General features: G+C 36.1%; 1 protein-coding gene and 1 pseudogene across 1 annotated transcript; one reads left to right on the top strand and one right to left on the bottom strand.

Annotated features, from left to right (window-relative positions):
• The first annotated feature begins 6,290 nt into the window (after nucleotides 1–6,290).
• On the top strand, nucleotides 6,291–13,529 carry LOC114733157 (protein decapping 5). The gene is made up of 8 exons (XM_028920562.1): nucleotides 6,291–6,536; nucleotides 9,714–9,814; nucleotides 10,553–10,624; nucleotides 10,724–11,665; nucleotides 12,068–12,142; nucleotides 12,538–12,738; nucleotides 12,848–12,961; nucleotides 13,050–13,529. Exons 1-8 carry the CDS (start codon nucleotides 6,389–6,391, stop codon nucleotides 13,197–13,199), a joined length of 1,803 nt encoding a protein of 600 aa, XP_028776395.1. The 5' UTR covers nucleotides 6,291–6,388; the 3' UTR covers nucleotides 13,200–13,529.
• A 3,903-nt stretch (nucleotides 13,530–17,432) lies between these two features.
• LOC114733158 (clavaminate synthase-like protein At3g21360) lies at nucleotides 17,433–22,717 on the bottom strand (annotated as a pseudogene).
• Between the last annotated feature and the right edge of the window lie 1,058 nt (nucleotides 22,718–23,775).

The raw sequence follows: 23,775 nt of genomic DNA, 5'->3' as shown, positions 1-23,775 counted from the left end.
TCCAGTGTATCTCTTGGGCATCAAAAGCATACTAATACTGTGGATTATGCTTTACACAGTGATGACCATTGGAGGCCTTCGAGTGGTGGCCGAAGGTTCCCAGTTCCGATGGCGGTAATTGATGATTTAAGGTAGAACCTATAAAGATTGCTCTCAAGGAGTCTGAGCATCTGATCTCCAAGGCTTGAGGTTGGAAGCAAAGAACGAGACAGAGAGCGAGGGAAAACCTGAAGGTGCGACGGTGATATTGAAAACAAAATCGAAGTTGCCAACTAACTGAACTACCCAGTGGACATGCGATGAGATGTTAAGAGGACCAGCGGCGGCGGAGGCGATTAGGGTTCAGTAGAGGGGCGGACCACGGCGACCGCGAGGACGCGAGAGAGAGCAGGTATGGGAGAAAATTTAGGGGAAAAAATTAAATTTAAAATAAAATAATAAAGTAGGCACTATGCAATGCCACGTAGAAGATGTTTTTGCGGTGTTAAAAGCACTTTAAACAAATATTTTTATGTAAATCGAAATCAAATTTTTTTACATATTGATTTTGAACTTGGTAAAATTTTCAAGTTTTCAACCAAACATCTTTTTATACAATTAGAATATGATATTTAAGAGTTGTTTGGCAAATCAGGGGGGGGGGAAGTGCCATGCACACATTTTTATCTTATTTTATACAACACAAAATTACTTTAAAAACACTAATCCAATCACTGATATAATGATATGGTGCTTTTTCGGTTTATCAGATAAATAATTTTTAAATATTAAAAAAATTAGTTAATTTAATTATTTATAAGAAATGATGTTTTAATTAATTTAACTACTACATTCGATCCTTAATATAAGATCTTGACTTTTATTTTGGTTATAAATATAATATTTTAATCCATTTTGTCTATCATATTTATGTATTTCTTTTAAAGTAGTCCTTTTTAACAATAATAGTTCTAGCCAATACACTTAATTAGTAAAGATATTTTAGAAAAGACACTATTTATTTATTATAAATAATTAATTTAACTTTTTTTATTAATCTTTTTAAATTACTCAACTAGTTTGGGTAATATTTTGCAAGATGTGATGTTGGTTTTCTAAAAGTCTTGGATGAACCCTCCAAAACATATCTTTCCAACATCTTTGACTGCAAAAAAAAAAACAAGAAGAAGGTATATTCAGCATCTTGATCTTTAGTACATCAAGCATCGTGATGTTTTGTGGGATGTAATTTTACGCTTGTTCTTTATAATTTTAGATCAATTTTACCGCTTCTTAACTTACTTCCTAACGTCTGTCAAAAAAATGAGATTTTTTTTATTTTTATCTTCCACGTCAATATCATCATCTTCATCCTTTCCCGATAAAGAGTTGGACACCATCGCTGTCGGAGCGCAGCATTGAACTTCCAAGCCGTCTTTTTTCTTATTCTCAAACTCGCCATGCCTCCATTCTTCTGCCTCATCGTCCTTCCAAAGCTCAATTCACTTCCTCCCTGCAAATCTCCCGTTTCGAGTAGCAGTAAGGGCCCTCCTCATATTCCCAATCCTTCCCTTTTCGGGTGTGTTTGAATTGTTGTGAAATAATGCAATATGTGTGTCAAATAAAGTCCCACATGGGAAAGATGAGAAGAAGTCTAAGTGTATAAATGAGATCAAGCATCCTTAGGGGGGTAAATGGGCCAAGAGGGAAGTGGGTCTCGCGCACACAACAACAGGCCACCAGGAGGGAAACGCAGTTGTAAACCGGCGATTTCCCCCCCTGCGCGTGAATTAAACGCGGTAAAGCCTCATTTTACGAAAATTATTTTAAACTTTGTTGAATATTTTTTAATAAAATTATGCTTACCAGAAAAGCCTTATTTTGGACCTGTTAAAAGTCAAGAGGCTTACTGTTTCGTTTTGTGGCCGACCGGACGCGTCTCGCGGGGTGTAGGCGAACGTTGTGTGCACCAACGTTCGCGTTGTTCCGTCTCCAACGGAACCTTACGTTGCTTCGGTCGTACCCGCTCGGCGAAACAGAGGGATGCGTCCTCCGGTGATGTGGCCATTCGCGCCTATATAAGGGACTGTCCAGGCAGCGTGAAGATACGCTGTTCAATCCTCTTCCTCTTCTCTCCCGCGGGTGTTTGCTATTACAATTGCTTTCGCTGTTCTGCTACCTTGCTTCGCAGGAAGGGTTCGTTTGATCCTGGGGAGTGCCACTGCCTATTACACCGAGGGGTTGCGGAATATCTCTCAAGGACAGTGTCCTTGTGACGCGACTCGAACCGGATTTGCTATTCCTCATTTGCTGCCGCCAACATGAATTGGTAGTAAGAAAATTAACTTTTATTTTATGACTTTTATAAAGGTGAGTTAAGCTAAAAGTCAGTTCATTTACATTTGGATTGATTTTTATAAAAAAAATCAAATTAAAATTTGTTCGGATAAGTAATAAAAAAATAAGTTCAGATATAAAATAGCCTAACTTATAAATTTATTTATAATCTAGTGATATATATAAATATTTTAGAGAAATCATTTAGCATATGACATGATTAAGTAATTTATTTAGTTTTCATAATTTCTTCAAATTAGTCCGTTGAGTCTTATATTAAGAATCTAAGACAGTACCCCTCGTCCGTGGGTTCAACTGGCGAAGGGGTCGGACTCTCTCACCAAAGGGAGGGGGTTCGATCCTAGGGAATGCCACTTTGTTGTGGCTCCAGTCGCGGCGCTGGGAGAGGCATCTCCACAAGCGTAGTGAAGCTGGGTGATTCCTACCTTTGGGCCAGAAAAAAAAGGGCTTACTTGTCATGCTCCCGTGCCCATAGGGACAGGCCCCAGTGGATCAAACGTTAGGAGCCCTGCCCTTGGATCGTGGGTGAGCTCGACCCCTTTCCTAAAATTTTTCAATCAAAAAAAAAAAAAAGAATCTAAGACCGTATATTACATGTATATTTTCATCTTCATTTTTTCTCTCTCCACCCTAGAAAAGAGAAAAGCTAATATTTCTAGGGTGTATTTGGATTAGCGGTGGTAGAAATAATTTTTTTTTAATCTGACTTTTGTATGCGATTTATGTTTAGATTGGATTTTGTAAAAAAATCAGTTTGAGAAACTAAAACTTGTTTGGATGATAAATAGAAAAGTAAGTTTGAATGCAAAATGACTTAAAAGGACATATATTTTATTAAGTAGTATATATCTAATATTATATATATAATATGACCATTTTAAAAGAAGTACGGAAAATAAAATTATTACAAATAAAAAAATTTAATTTATTATTAGAAAGAAATTATATATATAATGTGACCATTTTAAAAGAAGTAAGGAAAATAAAATTACTAAAAATAAAGAAATTGAATTTATTATTAGAAAGAAATATATATATAATGTAACTATTTTTAAAAAAGTAAGAAAAATAAAATTACTAAAAATAAAAAAAAATTGAATTTATTATTAGAAAGAAATTATATATATAATGAAGACGTTGGGGAGGCCTCTGTTTTTTTTAAATCGCAAATGGGTGTATCTCATTTTTTCTTGTATCAGGAGAGAGAAAATACATGCAAGAGGGTCAAAGCGGGTAACAAATTTTAAAATCCAATTACTACTCCAATAGTATTACTAAATGCCCTGGAAATTAGGGGAAAAAAACAGCTCAAGATAACTTTTTATAGAAGTCCATTTAAAGGCCAAAAGTCAGATTTGCAAAAGATGGGCCGAAACATCTTTTTTTCTTCCACCTACAACTTTTCCGGTTCGGATGCATGTTTGGGGTTCCAAACAGCATCCCAAACACACTCCTAGTGTTGTACCGCACTGAGTTTTTCCTCCACAAGTTAGTTGGGTTAAAAACCCACCCAAACAACCTTTAATCTATAAATGAACCTTGAACCTGCATTTTATAGAGTCCGAAGCATGTCAGCTCGATGAATAGGCAATCCAAACACACTGGTCATTTGAGTCGCTAATAACTTCAATCCTTTGGTTTCAGGTTGTTTTGTACAAACAAACTCAACATGATTCACTTCCCTTCTGATGGTGATTATTTGGGGGTGAAATAAGATTCCTATCCCATGGAACTAAGAAGCTACTTTTATTAAATCAAATCCAATCCAATAAAAAAAAATTAATGACATGTTTATGAAACTCAAAAACAAAAATGATAAAGAAAACAGGTATCTCCAGTGCACTCATATTTGTGCAATAGAATCTAAAAGTAAATGATATTTAGAAACTAAAAAAAAAAAAACAATACAACAATCCAAAAACATCCGATCATCCATAATGAAAAGAAAGCTCACACTTTTTGGGCATTTTCTTGGAAACACAGGGAGATCAAAATTGACGGAGGCCAAGGTTAGAAAGATGGAGCAAGGAGCAACATTATAGCCATCATGAGTAGCAGTTAAAAGGTGCGTCAGTGCTTCACAGGAAGAAAGGTGTTGGTGGAAATTCGATAAAGATCACAGGCTTCTAACTTGACTATTTGCTCATACGGCTTCTAAAATTTTGATGCAAGGCTCTCTGGCGATGATGGTGTCCAGGTCTTTGTCGATGAGGGATGCAGATGATGATGTTCCCGTGAAAGATAAAAACCAAAAAATTGCACTGTCTTAACGGACGTTTGGAAGGAGGTTAAGAAAGGCTGAAATTGATACAAATTATAAAAAAAAAGGATAAAATTACACCACATAGCTCGAATTGGAACATGAAAACGTGACTAAATTGGTCCTAGTTACTCTTCGGGATGGAGTGGAGGAAGGGGGGAGATTCTCGAACAAGGAAAAGGATCCAATGACTTCGAAAGAATTGAACGAGGAGCCGTATGAGGTGAAAATCTTATGTACGGTTCTGCAGAGTGGCAGTAAGCGTGACTTATCTGTCAACTTTTTCACTATCACTCCAAAAAAACCAAAAAAAAAAATAGTGCTAGATATATTTTTACCCCCCCCCCCAAAAATCTCTCCAATTGCCCCAACATCTATACCCACTTTATATCTAATATAAAAGTCAAATAACTAATTTATAAAAAAATTAATTAAGTTAAGTATTTATAAAAAAAATATGTAATTGCATTTTTAAGATATCCCCTTTAATTATTTTTGTTGGGATTATTACCGGTTAAGAAGTCAGTTTGGACTCTCAAACATGATGCCAAACACACTCATAACTTGTTTGCAATAAGCTGTCTGAACGTGCATTCCAATAGAAGCCAAGAGAAAGAGCTCATTTTGAAGAGCTTATTGGCTTTAATGTGTCAGATATCATGTAGCGACTGAGCATGAGCATTAATAAGCGTGTGGGTTCCATTCGTCAACGGACCAGCAACCTCTATGCATGACAAATGATAGTGGGAATTAGGAAAGTTATTTTTTTTTTTTTATCAAAGAGTAGTAAAGTTAAATTTTAGTACTCAAAAGTCATAACACACGCACACCAATTTTTTTTTTTTGAGTAAAATCAAAAGTCATGTGATTCTCATTCAAACTGCTTCAATCTACATGCCATCATAAAATAGACTCTCGATGTACTTCCTTCTGTTCTTTTTTTTTTTTGTTTCACATTATATTTAAAATATTTTTTATGATTTTTGTAAAATTCTAAAATTTAATTTATATCATATATTATAAAATTATTTATAAAAAGTTAATCCCAACATTAAGAAGATGAATTATTTCTCAAATTTTATATAGAATTGAGGCAAACTTGTGTGTCTCATTCACGTTCAGGTCTTCTTTTTTTTTTTTTTTGCCAACTCACATTCAGGTACAATTATTAGTACTCCTCCGATCTTTAATATATTGGCCAAAAAAAAATCTTTAATATAATACCTATTTAACTAATTTGATTATATTAAAAAAGTTAGGTAAGTTAATTAATTATAAAAAATATGACATGTTTTTCCTAAAACACCATAATTATCTTTTTTAATATCTTTCTTCCCTCTTCTACTTGATTACGGTTTAGGGAGTATTCATAAAAATAATTTAAAAAAAATTAATAAATATAAAAAATATATTTTATATCTAAAATTAAAATCAACTCAATAACCAGGCGTTTGACAAAGAACGAGAGAAGTATATGCGATATTCTCTTGAATTTGTTTTTTAGGAGAACGACATGACTGTTCCCGGTTGCTGAGATGGCCTCTCATGATTGGTTTCTTATTGTTTTTGTGGTAATTTTACTGGCCTCTTTTGTAGCAAAGTAAATTTTTTTTTTTTTTTTTTTGGGGTTCAGATAACATGGGGGTCCAAACGTCCGCGTCTATTAAACCTTCTTTTTTACCTCAAAGGGGGATATCTCGGATTTGAGTAACCTGTTTGAACTCAAAACCTAAACCCTAAATGCTTGTGGGTTAGTCTGTCATTGCTGGTTTTTGATTGGCTTTGTAGATTATGGCTTCAGAAAGCGCTTCTCGATCGAGCTCAGCGGCCGATTCCTACATTGGCAGCTTGATTAGCTTGACCTCTAAGAGTGAAATCAGATATGAAGGGATTCTGTACAATATCAATACCGAGGAGTCCAGTATCGGCCTCAGGAATGGTACTGCTTTGTTTTCTGCGCAGTAATTTCATCGGGGTTTTATCTGTTTTTAGCCGAATTGGGGTTCATTTTATTTTAGATCTTTTAGCCCGGTCGTTGATTATGACTAAAAATTTGTACATCACGACCACCACAAATACTTCGTCCTTTTTGAACTGTGGGTTATTTCAACGGGTTGTGAATTACAGTGTTATAGGAGGCTTTCTGAATTTCTTGTTGATTGTGTGTCTGCTGTGGAGAAAGGGCGAAGGCTGAAGGGTCTAGTAACAGTAAGTCTGGACGTAGTAGTGTGGGCATATGCACCATGAACGCGGTTTTGAAACTCTTAGCATTTGATTTTTGGCTGCACTTCTTATCAGTATTTTTTTAACTATTGGAAAGCTTTGTCATATGTATGTCAGGGTCAAAGGTTTTTGAATTGTGCTTTTTTTCAGCATGACATATGATTATCCCTGGTTATTAACGGCAAGTTTTCTTCAAGTTTATTTGTTCTCTCCCTCGTTGGAATAGAAAGAATCGCAATTATTAAGAACTGTATAGTATGGAAAATAATTGTAATCAATTTCATTAATTTATCACTGAGAAAAAAAAATATAAATTTGCTTGTTAAAATCAGAGAACAGACAGAATGGGACGGTGAGGGAAAAAGCTTGTATAGAATTTGACTAATTTGACTATTTTTAATTGGTTCCCATTATTTTTATTGTGATTGAAGATGTCTTTCTGTCTTCTTCTCCTTCTCCTTCATCTTTTTTTTTTTTTTGGGAAGACTCAGGTGTTCTTATTTCATCAAAATATCAAATGATTTCGTAGCCCTCTTATTGTGTTTATTTTTGGAGGGAACTGGTTAAGAAATAAATGCTTCCTTGGCTTTGTTTCCTTATTTAAGTACAATGGATCAAAACGTGGGCTTAAATGATTCCTTCCATTATCAACCCATGCATAGTTCTTACCGACATATGTGGCCTGCATATGTGGAAGAATTGCTGAGTGTTGTGCCCGTAAAACTTGCAGTGTTGCTAATAATAATATTAAATGCGTCGGCATGGCACGTGGCGTGACGTGCTTTGCAACTCCCCATAAATTTATGACCTGCTTATCTTTTTCAAGTTTGTAATTTCTGATTTCTCTTTTTTCCTTCTATGATTTCAGTGCTTCAATACTTTGTATTGTTCATTTTCAAATTTTGTCTCTATTCCTTGACTTTGACTAGAAAGCCCTTCACTTTTTCTCCATTTCTAGCACAATCCATTTAGGTTAGCGAACATCAATTATGTTGAAATGAAACTTTTTGTCATTTTCCTGAACTTTTACGTTGAGTTTGGCTTCTTCTTTTTTTTGACTCGAGCATTTGATATTGTATCTCACGCCTCTTTCAGTATTTGCATTATTTGTTATTTTGGAATATATTTTATCTGTGTTCATAAGAACAGTTCAATATGGCAATGTTCCATGCACTATATGCCATGACTTCAGGAGCCCCCATTGCAATATTGCCCAACATGCCATTGACTGCCATGTGCCATTTTATTCCCTCATGTTCCATCCTTGCAGATACGTAGTTAGTAGTAAATAAATTGCTGGTTTATGTTGTCAGATTATAATATCATTAGATGTCTTGTTTAGTAAAAGTTATGGGAACAAGCTGCGTTTCATCTGTTTACCATTGACTTATGTGATTATAAGTTGAAAGCCAGCCAAATGGCTTTAAAAAGGCACATACCAGAAAATAAGACGTGCATTTTTTTTTCTTTTCCCAACACCTTCATGACTTGGGTTCCATTTCTGCTGGATTATTACCATTACCATTTTTTTTTTTTTTTTGAGGGAGGGGGGAGATGGTGGTAAGCTCTGAAAACTTTTTTGTTGTGAAGTGGAGACAATCTTCACGGTACTGATAATGAAGTGACAGTTTCGATATTTCCCATTCTTAGTCCTTATACAGATGCCTTAGGGGAGGGTTTGAACAGCCACCAAGGGGGGGAGTTGAAGTCTTCTATAGTAAATATAAAGGTTTTAGAATTTATCATCATCATCATCCCAAAAAAGGTAGCACTATCTCTGGTCCTAAATATAGGAGTTAGTCTGTAGTACAATTTACACTACAAAGTAACTCTTATATTTAGGACTGGAGGTAGTGGTAATATTTTTTCTTCTTTTGTAGTTCGGTGTTGGTCTTGGGATGAGAATCTAGGCTAAATGAAAGAGTTGCCTGATTAATTAGCTAATCAAATCTGAAATAGTTTTCAGATTTAGTACTATTTAATACAAATCAAATCTTTCATTAAGCAGAAATTGTGGCACCAGTCATTCTCCTTAAGTATTAATCATTTTCTGCCCTTTTTGTCCTCTTGTAGCAATTTAGCTGTTATGTTAGGATTAAGCAGTTTTAATTTTCTTGTTTTCCTTCCATTTCTGGAGCGTGGCCTGTGAGTCAACTTCAGCTCCATCCATGGCTTTTTATTTTCGTCTTCCTCCCTTCGTATCAAGCGGATGTTTTACAAAATGATAAGAAGTCTTATCCCACACCAAGCAAGTATTTTGTGGTTGATAAAATTAATCCATGAGCATTTTCAAGTGGCGACATTCTTCTTTTTACTACAAATAGAATGACTGTTTCACTATATCTTATTTGCAAGCCTCGTTTAGGGGCCCTAGGGAGGGTTTGGCCGGACATTCGGGCAGAAAATATAGCCTTTTTAAGTACTGGAAATGTTTTAGACTGTATTGTCATTCTTCCAAAAGAGGTAATAGTGAGAATCCGTTTGTGGTGTAGTGGCGAGAATCTTTACTGCATTTATCAGATGTCAGTTTTATATTTTCCATTCGCAATCCTTCTACAGATGCTATTGGGGGTTTGGTGATTGGACTGACACTAACGGAAGAAACCGTTAAGTCTTATGTAGTAAATATAAGTAACCCCCCCCCCCCAGGAAAAAAAAATGCTTAAATTTTTCTTAAGCCTTTTATTTTAGTGGACTGGCAATGTTGGTATGTTTACCTTGCTATCTCTCAGATTTGCAATATGTGCATAATTCTCTTCTAACAAATCAGATAGTTGCTGCTTTGAATTCTAATGACTTGTCTTAATTATTTGCTGTCAGGGGCTCCTTAATATGTTTTTGTTTGATGCCACTAGCATGGTTGTTGTAGTGATGCTTTTATTTTGTGGGGCAGTACGATCTTTTGGAACTGAAGGAAGAAAAAAGGATGGGCCACAAATTCCTCCTGTTGACAAGGTTTATGAGTACATACTGTTCCGTGGGAGTGACATCAAGGTATAATTTGTGGAATTGTCGATCATAGCCCAACACCTTTTTCCATAGCTGTGATTTTAAGCTCCCAATGACAATTAATTTCCTATGTTGTCCTGATTTTGTTGAATACTTAAATCTGCTTTGGGAAAATATGGTTTGTTTTCTTTGAATAACTTAGTCCCAGTTTTGCTCAAATCATAGACATACTGGGTCTTTCTGTTTGTAGTGTCCGATATTCATTATTGTTCTCACAGTCTTGTGTTGAAGGTTTAACTGATTAAGGTTCTAATTATTACAACAAAACATTCTGTATCATCATGTATTTTTTTAGCAGAGAAAGAAACATTGGAAGGCTGATCCATATTTCCTTTTGCCTTATAACTGTTACATGATGCGGACTTTTTAGATGTTACTGCATGCAGACTTTTAATACTACCTCCGGTCTTAAATATAAGAGCTAGTTGATTAATTTGAATAGCTTAAGAAAATAAGTTAAGTTAGTTATTTGTAATAAATAGATGTTATTCCTAAAATAACCTTGTTAATAAAGTTTATTGGCTAGAATTGCCATTATTAGAAGGATTATCTTGAGGAAAAAAATAAATAAATATGAGAGACAAAATAGATTGAAGTCTTATATTTAGAATTAAAATAAAAGTCAAACGAGATTTTATATTAAGGACTGGAGATAGTATTTCATCAATGTGTATTTATGAATTAGATTAATTGAAATATGTGTTGTGCTTTCTTTTTTTGCAGGATTTACAGGTTAAATCCTCTCCACCTGTCCAGCCTACTCCCTCAATAAACAATGATCCGGCTATTATCCAGGTTGATTAGAGGTTTTGTATATTCATGATGTGGCAAAGTTATGTTGATTGCCTTCAATTAATTTTACGAACTTCTAAAGCGTATGGAATTGGTTTGCAGTCTCAATATCCCCGTCCTGCTACTACATCTACGAGCTTTCCTTCTGCTGCAAGTGGGCCTTTGACTGATCTTAGTTCCCATACCACACAGCTTGGGCTGCCTGGGTCAAATTTCCAAGGGCCCCTGCCTTTGTATCAACCTGATGGGAACATAGGGTCATGGGGGGCTCCGCCACCGGCCCCAAGTGCAAATGGTGGCGGGCTTGCTATGCCAATGTATTGGCAAGGATATTATGGCGCCCCAAATGGGCTCCCTCATATACACCAGCAATCTTTACTTAGACCACCACCTGGCTTATCATTGCCTTCATCTATGCAGCAGCCAATGCAGTATCCTAACTTTAATCCCTCCTTACCCTCTGGGACTTCAAATATGCCAGAACTCCAACCATCATTGCTACCTGCCAGTTCTATTTCTCCCAGTGTAACATCTATTTCCTTACCACCATTAAATCTTCCATCAACTTTGCCTCCTGCACCCTCTGTTTCATTAGCTTCTGAAACATTACCAGGATCAATACCAAGCAAAACACCAACTGTACTGCTTCCAGCGTCTGCATTAGCCTCTAACTTACCATCACTGGCTCCTGTGACCACATCTAGTCCAGATATAAATGCTGTAGTGCCACCAATCTCCAGCAAATCTAATGCAATTTCTTCTTCAAGTTTGCCATATCAAACTGCATCTCAATTTGCACCAGCAGTTGTTGGGTTATTAAATACCACACGTACAGAAACACCTGTCCCTTTGGTAACTCCAGGTCAATTGTTGCAGAATGGGCCAACATTAGTTTCTTCATCTCAACCTGCGCAAACATCCCATAAGGATGTTGAAGTGGTTCAGGTATCATCAACATCATCTCAAGAGCTGTCTTTGCCAGTTTCTTCTGAGACAAAACCCCCAATACTGCCACTGCCAACAACTTCACGGGCCAATCACAAGGTATTTTTCTCTTGCTTTCTGCATGGATATCACACGCACACAGATTAGTTTTGCATGTCCTTGTATGTTTGTATGTTATGATAGGCCTGTATTCTTGTAACTTGGATATACTTTCGTCCTATGTGGCTAAATTTGTCTAAGTTTTGCTCTGTATTTTCAAATGATTTAAAATCTAAAGTCTGTTTAGGCATGGTGGTTGGTGGTAGCATATGCACTGTATGCCCTACTTAATAATTGAGGGACCTCTGTTTTTGGTTTTACATGCTTGAAATGAACTTATCCCTACCTCATTCATGCATATATTAGAGATTCTCTTCTGAGATTTTTTTATGACATTCGTTTTTCTTTCTATCATATCATCAGTCTCTTTTCTAATATTCTTCGTATCTGGTTGCACTCTAGCCAAGTGGAGCTCCCATTCAGACACATCATAGTTATGGTTACAGAGGAGGACGTGGAAGAGGAAGAGCCATGGGGGTAATGCTCTGTTTCGTATTTCCTTTGAGATTAATTAGAGATTTCTGACATAATTATTTGTACCAAACCTGAAAATTAATTGGAAGATTTGGAATTTTTGAGCTTGCTGCCAAGGGGGAACTTAAAAATTCCCTCTTTGATTAATATTTATGACTGTTTCGCTTAAGAACATATAATCTATCAAAATTCTGGAAAATGTTGCTCTGACCTTGAAGTCTTTGCTGCTTTGAGGTTTAAGTGCATGTGATATACGATTTTTATGCTTGCTGATGCTGAACAGAACAGTTTAGGCAGGGCGGGAGGAATGTTTTGACAGGTCTCTAAATTTTAAAGATGATGTCTGACATGTAAATCTATGACAATCCTGTTAAAGCTAGAAGTTTGAATTTTTGCAGGGTTCACGCCCAGTCGCAGAGTTCACTGAAGATTTTGATTTCATGGCAATGAATGAGAAATTTAATAAGGATGAAGTATGGGGTCATCTTGGTAAAAGCAGCAAGTCTCACTCAAAAGAGAAAGATGCTGAGGAAAATGTCAGTGATGAAGATGGTATTCATGACGATGACTACGGTGAATTATCAAAATTTGAGATCAAGGTACGAATTTTACAGCTTGTGTGCAAATTTAAGTTTCTCAGGTATTCTTTATGCATAATTACATACTCGTCATTGCAAAGTTTGATCCTGTTATTTGTGTTTTCTGCAGCCTGTTTATCATAAGGATGATTTTTTTGACTCACTCTCAAGCAGTGCGCTTGATCACGATCCGCAAAATGGAAGGAGGCCAAGGTATCCTGAACAAATTAAGATTGACACTGAGGTAATTTCTGTTTTGGTTTTGCTATTCTATTTTTGAGGGATGAAAGGAGGGTTAATGTTCAAATGTGTATTACTGATCTGTGGTGCAGACATTTGGTGATTTTGTGAGGTATCGTGGTGGTCGAGGACGAGGTCCTTGGCGTGGAGGTGGTGGTGGTCGTTATCGAGGTGGTTATTATGGAAGGGGTTATGGCTATATGGGAAGGGGAAGAGGACGCGGCATGTCGAGTCGCCCTTAGTTGGCAGTGAAGATTCAAGTTTATATCATCATGAGCAATGAGAGCCAAGACCTGGCTAAAGTAGCATAATAGCATCTCAAGTCACTATTTGTATTCTCTGTTTAGCTTGTCTTCACTATAAAGGTGACACTTTCCCAATTCGTCATGATATCTTCTTTTGTTGCCCATAACCGAAAGCACCTGGTTTTTGGGGGGAAGGATAATCTTTACCCCATCTTTATTTAGAAGGCGAGGTTTAGAGTCTAGAGCAGTTTGATTTGCCACCTTTAAGGAGTCTAGCAGTCTGTTTCAGATATGCTTATTTTCATACCGTATGCATTGTAAATGCGAGTGGCATATTTTTATGTGTAATTTTATGGAGGATTCGACGTTTTTAGATTTTAGTTTTTGAAGGTCACTTATTTTTTTCTACAGAGATAGAAGGCTTGTTTTTGTTTTTTTTTTTTTGACAAATTAATGATATAATGTTTTAAAATTCACATTTTATTTTATAGTAAATTGTATTTTGGGGATCGTAGTTTTAAACATTCTAATACTAAGCATAAGCATTAAATAGTATTATCTTCATGTTATCAAACATTCCATAATTTAAAGGATAATCAAACTTAATTAAACCTTGTATGCAATACAATAGTCTTCGAAAATACCATCAATGATCTGTTGCGCGCAGGAACCAAGATTCTTAACGGGAGCAGGGAAATTCTCTTCGGGTGGGTTTTAAACTTCAATCCATCAATTGTTAAAATGTGGTATTGCCCATCCATCATATTTTCATTCGGTAAAGGTGCCCTTATTTTCCTAGTTTATCAAACACTGATGTTATTTTTTAGCTATACCTATCACTATAAAAATTAGGATGTTGAATGTATTAAAAATAATAGAAAGAATTTCAGTTAAGGATCACTGTAGCAAAAAAATTCCATTTGCTCCCAAAAGATTTTGAATCTTTACTGTCTTCTAGAGGTTTAGTGAAATTAATTTCTGCAGGAAAAAGACAAAAATAACCCTAGAGGAAGAAAGAAAAAATAGACTACGGATAAGTGAATAAGCAAATGAGAGCCAAATAGATACACTCCCCATGAATACTGCCATGTCTCCATCTCCATGAATTGGTAATCAATACAATGACTGATGATTAGTCTGAAATCAAGTCACTCTGCTATCTCTCTATCTGAATTTGAGTTTTGCGGATTGTCCGTAATCGTGTCGCTCTGCCATTGGGAGTCCCGTTGTCATTGAACTTTGCAATTAGTCAAAACCACATCGTTGTTGAGACAAAGTCTACTCTTACTTCCTAGATAGTCTCATCTTCTTGATCTAAATTGTTAAATGCTTGTAGTTTGCAATAGGTACATAGTATGTGGAAATGGGTATGAAAAGAATGAGTTATTTCACAGGTTGTATAGTATGGAATACATCTGGTTTGAAGTCTGAATGCATGGGTGGATGTGCTGGTTTGAAGTCTAAATGAATGCGTGAATGTGTTGGACATGGGTAATATTAAACTACATCTAGTTTGAGGTCTGAATGAATGAGCGAATGTTTTGGATATGGGTGATATTAAACCACATGTGGTTTGAGGTCTGAATGAATGGGTGAATGTGCTGACATAGGTGACATTAGTGCATTGAAAAAAGGGAGAAGAACTTGATGCTTTGAAAATCTATATTTGATGTTGTGAAAATCTATATTTGCATTGTAAATTTGCAAATGCGAGTTGTCTAGGAAAATTACAATTTTTTGTGAAAACTAGTATTTTGTTGTAAATTCGCAAATTGTAGTTATAAATTCATAAGGTGTTTAACTTTTAAAAATGGATTGAAATTGATACGTGAATAATGTGTAGCAACATATTATATAGAGCTAGTACTAGTCAAAAACAATTATTTTGGATCTTCAATTTTACCTCACCAAGTGTAATTTTCTATTATGAGTTTATAACAAATAGAATATGCTAATTTGCAACAAGAATGCATAGATTAACAAAAAGAACATGTCAATTTGCAAGTGAACTAATTTAATCCATAAGTTGAATATGATAATTTATAAGTTTTGGAGATGTCATTCATAAGTGGGATATACCAATTTGCAACAAGAATATGTCGATTAACAAGAGAAATACATCCATTTACAAGTGGACTAATTCAATTCACAGGTTGAATATGATGATTTATAAATTTGGGAGATATCATTTATAAGCGGAATACGCCAACTTGCAATAATGATACGTAAATTAACGAAAGAAATATATTCATTTACAAGTAAATTAATTTAATTCACGAGTTGAACACGATGATTTATAAATATAGGAGATATTATTCACAAGTGAAATACTCCAATTTGCAACTAAGATATGTAGATTAACAAGAAAAATACGTCTATTTACATATTGCAATTGTTAATTGTTAAATCTTATCACAATTAGGAATAAACTCTTCTTATCAGCAAACTCACATTAAAATTCCCTCAAGCAAACGCACATGTTATTTACCTGTACATTTTCATAATTTAAGTAATAAAAGAAAGTAAATTTTCAGATATATACACACATATCAGCAAACTCACATAAAAATTTCCTTAGTGATTGTCTTTTATACGCATCAATTTCAATTTAAATATATGAAATAAGATTGGAGGGTTGGAATACAAATTTATACACATTATATTTTCAATACAAATATATAACATGAGACGTTATCGCTTTATTTTCCTATCTATCTTGATCCATTCATGTAGTTTTGATGTAGCATTTCTTTTCGAATTTCTTCCTCTTTCACTCTTCCTCCCCATATTTGAAAAATCAAAACCTGTAACAATTGCAAGCATTTAGAGGATTAACAAGACAAATAAACTCATGAACAATTAAAATAAGTCAGTTAAAGCAACACCTATTTTATCCATGTTTTTATAAGAATTAGCAATTAAAATTGGACAATTAACAAGAAGAGTAATATCAATATATGAAAAAGGTCCAAGTCTCGATATTTAGAATCACAACTCAAGTATGCATGTTAACAACAATAGTACAACTATTAACAACAAAAATACGACAATTAACAACACAAATTTCCCAAATTGCTGACTATATATGTACTTCATGTTAAACCTATTACGACTCTGATAAGCATATTTACAACATAACAATGTATTTTAGCAACAAAAAATTACACTTTTTCTAGACAAGTTAGTTTAATATCACCCATGTCTAGCACATTCGCTTACAACTTATATGTACTTCATGTATGAATTCACGACTACAATTTGTAAATTTACAACAAAAATACAAGCTTTCACAACATAAAATTCTAGTTTCCTAGACAATTGAATTTGCAAATTTACAATACAAATATGGATTTTCACAGCATCAAGTTCTTCTCCCTTTCTTTGGTGCACTAATGTCACTCATGTCAGCACATTCACACATTCATTCAGACCTCAAACTAGATGTAGTTTAATATCATCCATGTCCAACACATTTATCCATTCATTTAGACTTCAAATCAGCACATTTACCCATTAATTCAGACTTCAAACCAGATGCGTTCCATAATATACAACCTGTGAAATAACTCATTCCTTTCATATCCATTTCCACATACTATGTACCCATTGCAAACTACAAGCATTTAACAGTCTAGATCAAGAAGATGAGACTATCTAAAAGGGAAGAGTACTAATTGCAGAGCTTAATGACAATGAGACTCCCAATGGCAGAGCAACGTGATTACGGACTATTCGTAAAACTCATATCCAAATGAAGATATGGCAGAGTGACTTGATTTCAGACTAATCATCAGTCATTGCATTGATTACCAACTCATGGAGATGGAGACTAAGGCAGAGTTCATGGGAAGTGTATCTATTTGGCTCTCATTTGCTTATTCACTCATCTGTAGTCTATTTTTACTTCCTTCCTCCAGGGTTATTTTTATCTTTTGGCTGCAGAAATTAGTTTCACTTAGCCTCTAGAAAACTGCAATGGAGATTCAGAATTTTTTTCGGGGGGGTGGAAATTTTTTTTTCCTTATAACGGTTCGTAATTGAAATTCTCCCAAAATAATATTACGGTGTTGAACGCGTCGCTGGATGTACTTTCACTTTATTTTAATTCACACCCAATTTTAATACACTATCAAGTATCAAACATCTGTTTTGCAGGCCAGAATTGCAATTTTTGGCTGAAAAATCGCAGACGTTTTAATATTTGATAAACCAAATGCATGAGAGAGATTTCTACTTGCATATGGCGACTAGGACTCTTCTGGGAGGAACGGGAGGTCTTCTTCCATGGAGTATGGCTAAGTTATCGAAGAAGAGAACGTCTCCTTTTTGCCACTTAAACTGTATGCTTTCTTCTTCAATGATCTCTTCACATCTCTTCACCACTTTCTCTGCAATCTCGCTCCCATCTTCCATGGCCGCCGAGCTGTGCTCCTTGCCGTGCATCCCCACCACTGTGTTGAACCACATCCTCCTTCCTTTCCTGCCTTCGAACACCTTCGTTAATGGCCTTGGCCCTATTCTCGTCTTCACTGCTCCATTTGACTGCCACTCTAAGTGCTCTCGCTCCGCACCAAGTGCACAAAAATGCATGCTCAAAGTTCCTTATTTCATTATATATCTACTACTTCTGGTCCTATTATAACTACTTTGAGCAGATTAAGTTTACATTTATCATTTTTTCAAATTAATTTGTTTTATTTATAAACTAATATATAGTCTAATGACAGATGACGTAACATATGTGATAATCAAGTAATTTAGTAACTTTATTAATTTTTTCAAATTATTTAACTAGCTTGTTAGAACATTAATATAAATATTATTTGTATAGTTTTAAGCTTATCATATACAGCTGTATAGTTCAACACGTGTAGGGCTCTCTTTTATTCATTTGTAATATTCCCTTTGTATTGTACGAAGATTCTCTATTCTTTCTGATATATATAATACAGGAGGCCAGAGCACAATTGATTGTCTCGGCATATTCAATATTTTACCCTAGCCTTTCTTTTTTGGTACCAGAGCCTTACCCTACCATGTCTGACTCAACGGCGGCGACCTCTGATGGTTTTTCTTCACAGAGCCCAAAAACATATTCATTGTTTAACTCCTCCAGTCAAACAAGTGCGATTAAGCTGGATCGCACTAATTTTCTTTTTTGGGAATCTGTTGTTTTCCCTCTGATCGAAGGCAATAAGCTTGAAGCTCATATCAGCTCCTCTGCTACCCCTCCACCGAAACTCATTCCAGAAGCTGCTGGTGTGAAGGTGAATCCCGCTTTTGAAGAATGGTATGCTACTGATAGGATGCTCGTTGGCTGGCTGCGGAATACTATGACGCAAGACGTTGGTACCCAGCTTTTGCATTGCAAAACGGCACTTGAGTTGTGGAATGGAGCCCGCTCTCTGACTTGTGCTGCGATCAAGGCTCGCACAATGGTTCTCAAATCTGAACTCACACAGACCCGCAAAAATGGGATGAAGATGGAGGAATATTTAGGTAAAATGAAGAACTTAGCAGACCAGCTTGCTCTTGCTGGTACCCCTGTATCCGACGAGGATCTCGTTTTACATACCTTAAATGGTTTGGATGCTGACTACAATGCTGTGGTTGTCAAGCTAGTTGATAAAGTCGATCTCACCTGGATTGATGCTCAGGCCTCCCTTCTTGCCTTTGAAACAAGGTTGGAGCAGCTCAATCATTTTTCTTCATTGTCCCTGCAACCTTCTGCCAACTTTGCTCAAAACCGTCGTGACTCTGTTTTTCGCTCCTCTGATTTTTCTCGTCGTGACTACACTGGTGGTTCCTGGAGGGGCATCCGAGGGTCGCGAGGTAGACGCTCACGTGGTCGCAGAGGGGGAAACAGCCACAATCGTGACAGTGATGGTGGTCGTCCGTATTGTGGTCTTTGTGAACATTTGGACATATTAGTGCTCATTGTTTCCACAGGTATGACAGAAATTTTCGTCCTCCAAAACAGCCACAATCGTGACAGTGATGGTGGTCGTCCGTATTGTGATCTTTGTGAACATTTTGGACATATTAGTGCTCATTGTTTCCACAGGTATGACAGAAATTTTCGTCCTCCCTCTGAATATGGCAGAGCTCACAATGGTTATTCAAATGGGTACTCCCCTCAAGCATTTTATGCAAACTCTCAGACTGTGGCTGACCCAAATTGGTACATGGACAGTGGTGCCAATTATCACGTGACACCACATCCAGAAAACCTTGATAATGTTACTCAAATTGGTAAGTCTCACATCACTACCTGTACTGGAGAAAAGAGCCAAGTAACTGGTATAGGTTCTACCTCTGTTTCTTGTTATAATTCCAATCTTCATCTTAAGGATGTGCTTGTAGTTCCCTCTGCAACTAAAAATTTGATGAGTGTTAACAGACTTGTTGAGGATAATTACGTTGATGTTAAATTTTCTGACTCTGGCTGCACTGTGAAGGACAAGGTAACCGGTCAACTGTTGATGCAAGGGCTACCGAAGCAAGGAATATATCCAATGTTTAATGGACAGAAGTTTCAGCCTCAAGTTCATACAGCACGTTTTGGAGTTTCTGGAGAGGAAGACTTTATTAGATGGCATTGCAAATTAGGACACCCCAGTAGTAGAGTTCTAAAGAAAATATTGAATCAATGTAATGAGAAAGTTTCTGTTAATGAAAACTTTGTTTGTGAAGCATGCCAATTTGGTAAATCTAAATTGTTACCTTTTCCTCAGTCTGTCTCTCATGCATCTTCTCCGTTAGAATTAGTCCACACGGACCTTTGGGGTCCATCTCCAGTGCAGTCAATACATGGACATCGTTTTTACATTCATTTTGTCGATGACTATAGCAGATATACATGGATATATCCACTGAAAAATAAAGGAGAAGCAGTCAATGCCTTCAATACTTTTAGAGCTCTTGTTGAGAATCAGCTTAATGCAAAAATCAAAGAACTACAGTGTGATAATGGATCTGAATATAAGCCTTTTATTCCTGTGGCTCAAGCTGCGGGAATTAATTTGAGATATACTTGTCCATATTCATCACCACAAAATGGCAGAGCGGAGAGAAAACACAGGCATATTGTAGAAATGGGATTGACTTTATTAGCTCAAGCAAGAATGCCTCTTACTTATTGGGTTGATGCTTTTCAGGCTAAAGGTTTTCAACAAGTACCAGGGATAGACTATGGAGAAACCTTCAGTCCAGTTATCAAACCGACAACTATTCGTGTTGTGCTTACAATTGCAGCGACTTTCAATTGGGAGGTAAGACAATTTGATGTGAACAATGCATTTTTAAATGGGTATCTTAGAGAGGACGTTTTTATGCATCAACCGGAAGGTTTTCATGATCCACAGAGGCCGAATCATGTGTGCAAGTTGATTAAAGCCATTTATGGACTTAAACAGGCTCCAAGGGCCTGGTTTGATCGACTAAGAGACACTTTGCATCAATGGGGTTTTCAAAATGCCAAGAGTGATATCTCTTTGTTCTATTTGCATACAAATTCTGTCATAGTCTTTGTGCTAATTTATGTTGATGATATTCTTGTGACTGGTAATAACTCTTCATATTTGAAGCAATTTATTCAGAGGATGAATGCTATGTTTTCATTAAAGGATCTAGGACCTCTGTACTACTTTCTTGGCTTGGAAATTTACAGAGATAGGTCCGGTTTTTATTTGAATCAAAGTAAATATATACAGGATATCTTGAAGAAGTTTGGTATGCTAGATTGTGCACCTGTGAGTACACCAATGGTTACAGGACGCTATTTCTCCATCAACGATGGTGAGCTCATGAAAGACCCCTCATTATACAGAAAAGCTATTGGGTCTCTGCAATATCTCACTACAACACGTCCAGACATAGCTTTTGCAGTCAACAAACTCAGTCAATTTATGTCAAAGCCAACTGATGTTCATTTTCAAGGAGTAAAGAGAATTTTACGATATCTCAAAGGGACTCATTATCTCGGTTTAAACATTAAGCCTATTTCTTCTCCTCAGTTAGTGGCCTTTACAGATGCAGACTGGGCTACCGATGTTGATGATAGAAAATCCATGGCTGGAGTGTGTGTGTACTTTGGTGGAACACTGGTTTCTTGGATGTCTCGTAAGCAACGGGTTGTGTCTAGATCTAGCACAAAATCTGAGTATAGGGCACTCGCTGATGGTGCAGCTGAAATTAAATGGTTAAGTTCATTATTGTGTGAACTTGGACTCAGGATAAAACAGCCTTCGATAGTTTGGTGTGATAATCTTAGTGCCAGAGCACTTGCAGCAAACCCAGTTCATCATGCAAGAAGCAAACACATAGAAATTGATATTCACTTTATTAGAGATCTAGTTCTTTCTGGCTTTCTGGATGTTCGATATGTACCCTCTTCACATCAAGTTGCTGATTGCCTAACAAAAGCATTGTCTCACTCTCAATATTTCTGATTTCAGAAACAAACTCGGACTGTCGAAGACACCCTCTCGTTTGAGGGGGAATGTTAGAACATTAATATAAATATTATTTGTATAGTTTTAAGCTTATCATATACAGCTGTATAGTTCAACACGTGTAGGGCTCTCTTTTATTCATTTGTAATATTCCCTTTGTATTGTACGAAGATTCTCTATTCTTTCTGATATATATAATACAGGAGGCCAGAGCACAATTGATTGTCTCGGCATATTCAATATTTTACCCTAGCCTTTCTTTCTTAGCTACATGAGAAAACATGTTGGATTTGCTAGTAATTAGGACGGAAGTAGTAATAAGTATTTTGTTAGGTTGTAAAGGAGGCTACCTGATCTCAGCCAGCTTGGGATCAGAAGTTGCGAAAGCATCGTGCCAGCCGCGTCCTCTCATGGAGGAAGTGTCATTCTTACTGAGAGCAGTGAAAGAGTAAGTGAGACCCTTCTTCTCCATCTCTTCCACTGCTTCTGGAAACTCCTCCACCATCCTCTCTGTAACTTTGAAGCTCGGAACAAATGGCGTCTCTCCTCCTTCTGGTGGCGCCACCTCACAGAACAGTATCACTTTCTTCGGATATATTCCTTCATCTCATTAATGTACAAACTGAAATCTAAATTAACCAGAAACAAAGAAGGAGACAGAGACGTGTGTGTGTGTGTGTGTGTTGATGTACCAGAACCACCTCATGGTGGAAGTAGATGAACTGAGAGAGGGGACCTTCATTGGCAGTCCAGACTCTTGTAAACGTGGGTACGAGGTGCGGGTCCCACGTAGCGAATGTCTTCCCAGCCAAAGGTTTCGATGATTTGGTTGAAGTGCTCAGCGTTCTTCACTCGGAACCCTCAAACCAGAACCGCACTCTTCTTCTCTATCATCTCCTCCAACCATTGCTTGTTCTTCTTCACCGCCGACACCAACGTCTTCAGGTCGTTCTTATTCTCCTCATCCGCAGGTTGTAACACCAGAGGCATGATTTCTCCATCCACCACCTCCTCTCCTTCGCATTTCCCCATCTTGAAATATTCTCCCCAACAACTCTCCATTTCTCTATTATTTTCAGGTGAGTTTAGCTTCTAGAAGCTCAGATATATACACACACCACCTCTGGTGTTTAATACAAGAGCAAGTTGACTAATTTAAATAGATTATGAAAGCTAGTTAAGTTAGTTATTTGTAATAAATAAGTATTGTTTTTCTGAAAATATCCTTGTTAATAAAGTGTATTGACTAGAATTATCATTTTTACAAAAATTACCTTAGGAAAAATATGAATAAATATGAAAGACAAATTAGATTGGAGTCTTATATTTAAAATCAAAATAAAAATCAAACAAGATTTTATATTAAGCACCGGAGATAGTATATATATAAAAGGATCATTCTTGTTCATTTGTGTGTGCACGATCTTTTAATTAATTTCTTTGTTGTGGCGGGTTATGAAAGTATCTCTAGTTGAAGACCTGAAGTGGAACTTTGGATGCCTCATGAAGTATGAACTGCTAAATGTCTCAGGCAAAAAAGAAAAAATGAACTGCTAAATGTCACAAAATCTATAACCCATTATGTATTGACAAAAAGTGAGGGACAAACCCCCCAAAAAAAATGGCATATATAATCATTAATTATCTTCCCAATTTTCATTCAAAATTAACTAACCTCCCCATCATCCTTGTAAATCCCATCCTATAAATAACTTACATAATTATTTAGGTGCATTCCATTGTATTTTTTTTTTTTTTTTTTTTTTAAAAACCCAGGATTGTATTTTTTTTTTTTCTGCTTAGTTCATTAATGGAAGTGTATGATATATATACGCACACCTAGTCAAATGTTGAGTTGTAAAAGATGTATATTTGCTTTCAGAATAAATATATAAATCTTTGCCTACAAATGCATTTAGCCGGAATTTTGATTTTTGTTGCAGCTTCCCGTTTGTTTAAAGGGAAGATCGGAATAAATTACCCAGATTATTTTTAATTGTATTTTTTAAAAAATTCAATACAAAACGACCCTTTGCTTATAAAATACTCTCATTACATTACAATATTCAAAATAGACGATATCAAATGTCTCACAAAATTAAAATAACATGATGAAAATA

This window comes from Neltuma alba, unplaced genomic scaffold (assembly GCF_004799145.2).
Source record: "Neltuma alba isolate B1F8T4 unplaced genomic scaffold, ASM479914v2 tig00012971_pilon, whole genome shotgun sequence".
NCBI lineage: Eukaryota > Viridiplantae > Streptophyta > Magnoliopsida > Fabales > Fabaceae > Neltuma > Neltuma alba.
The sequence above is the reverse complement of the archived record's forward strand: the minus strand, read 5'-3'. Positions and strand labels throughout refer to the sequence as shown.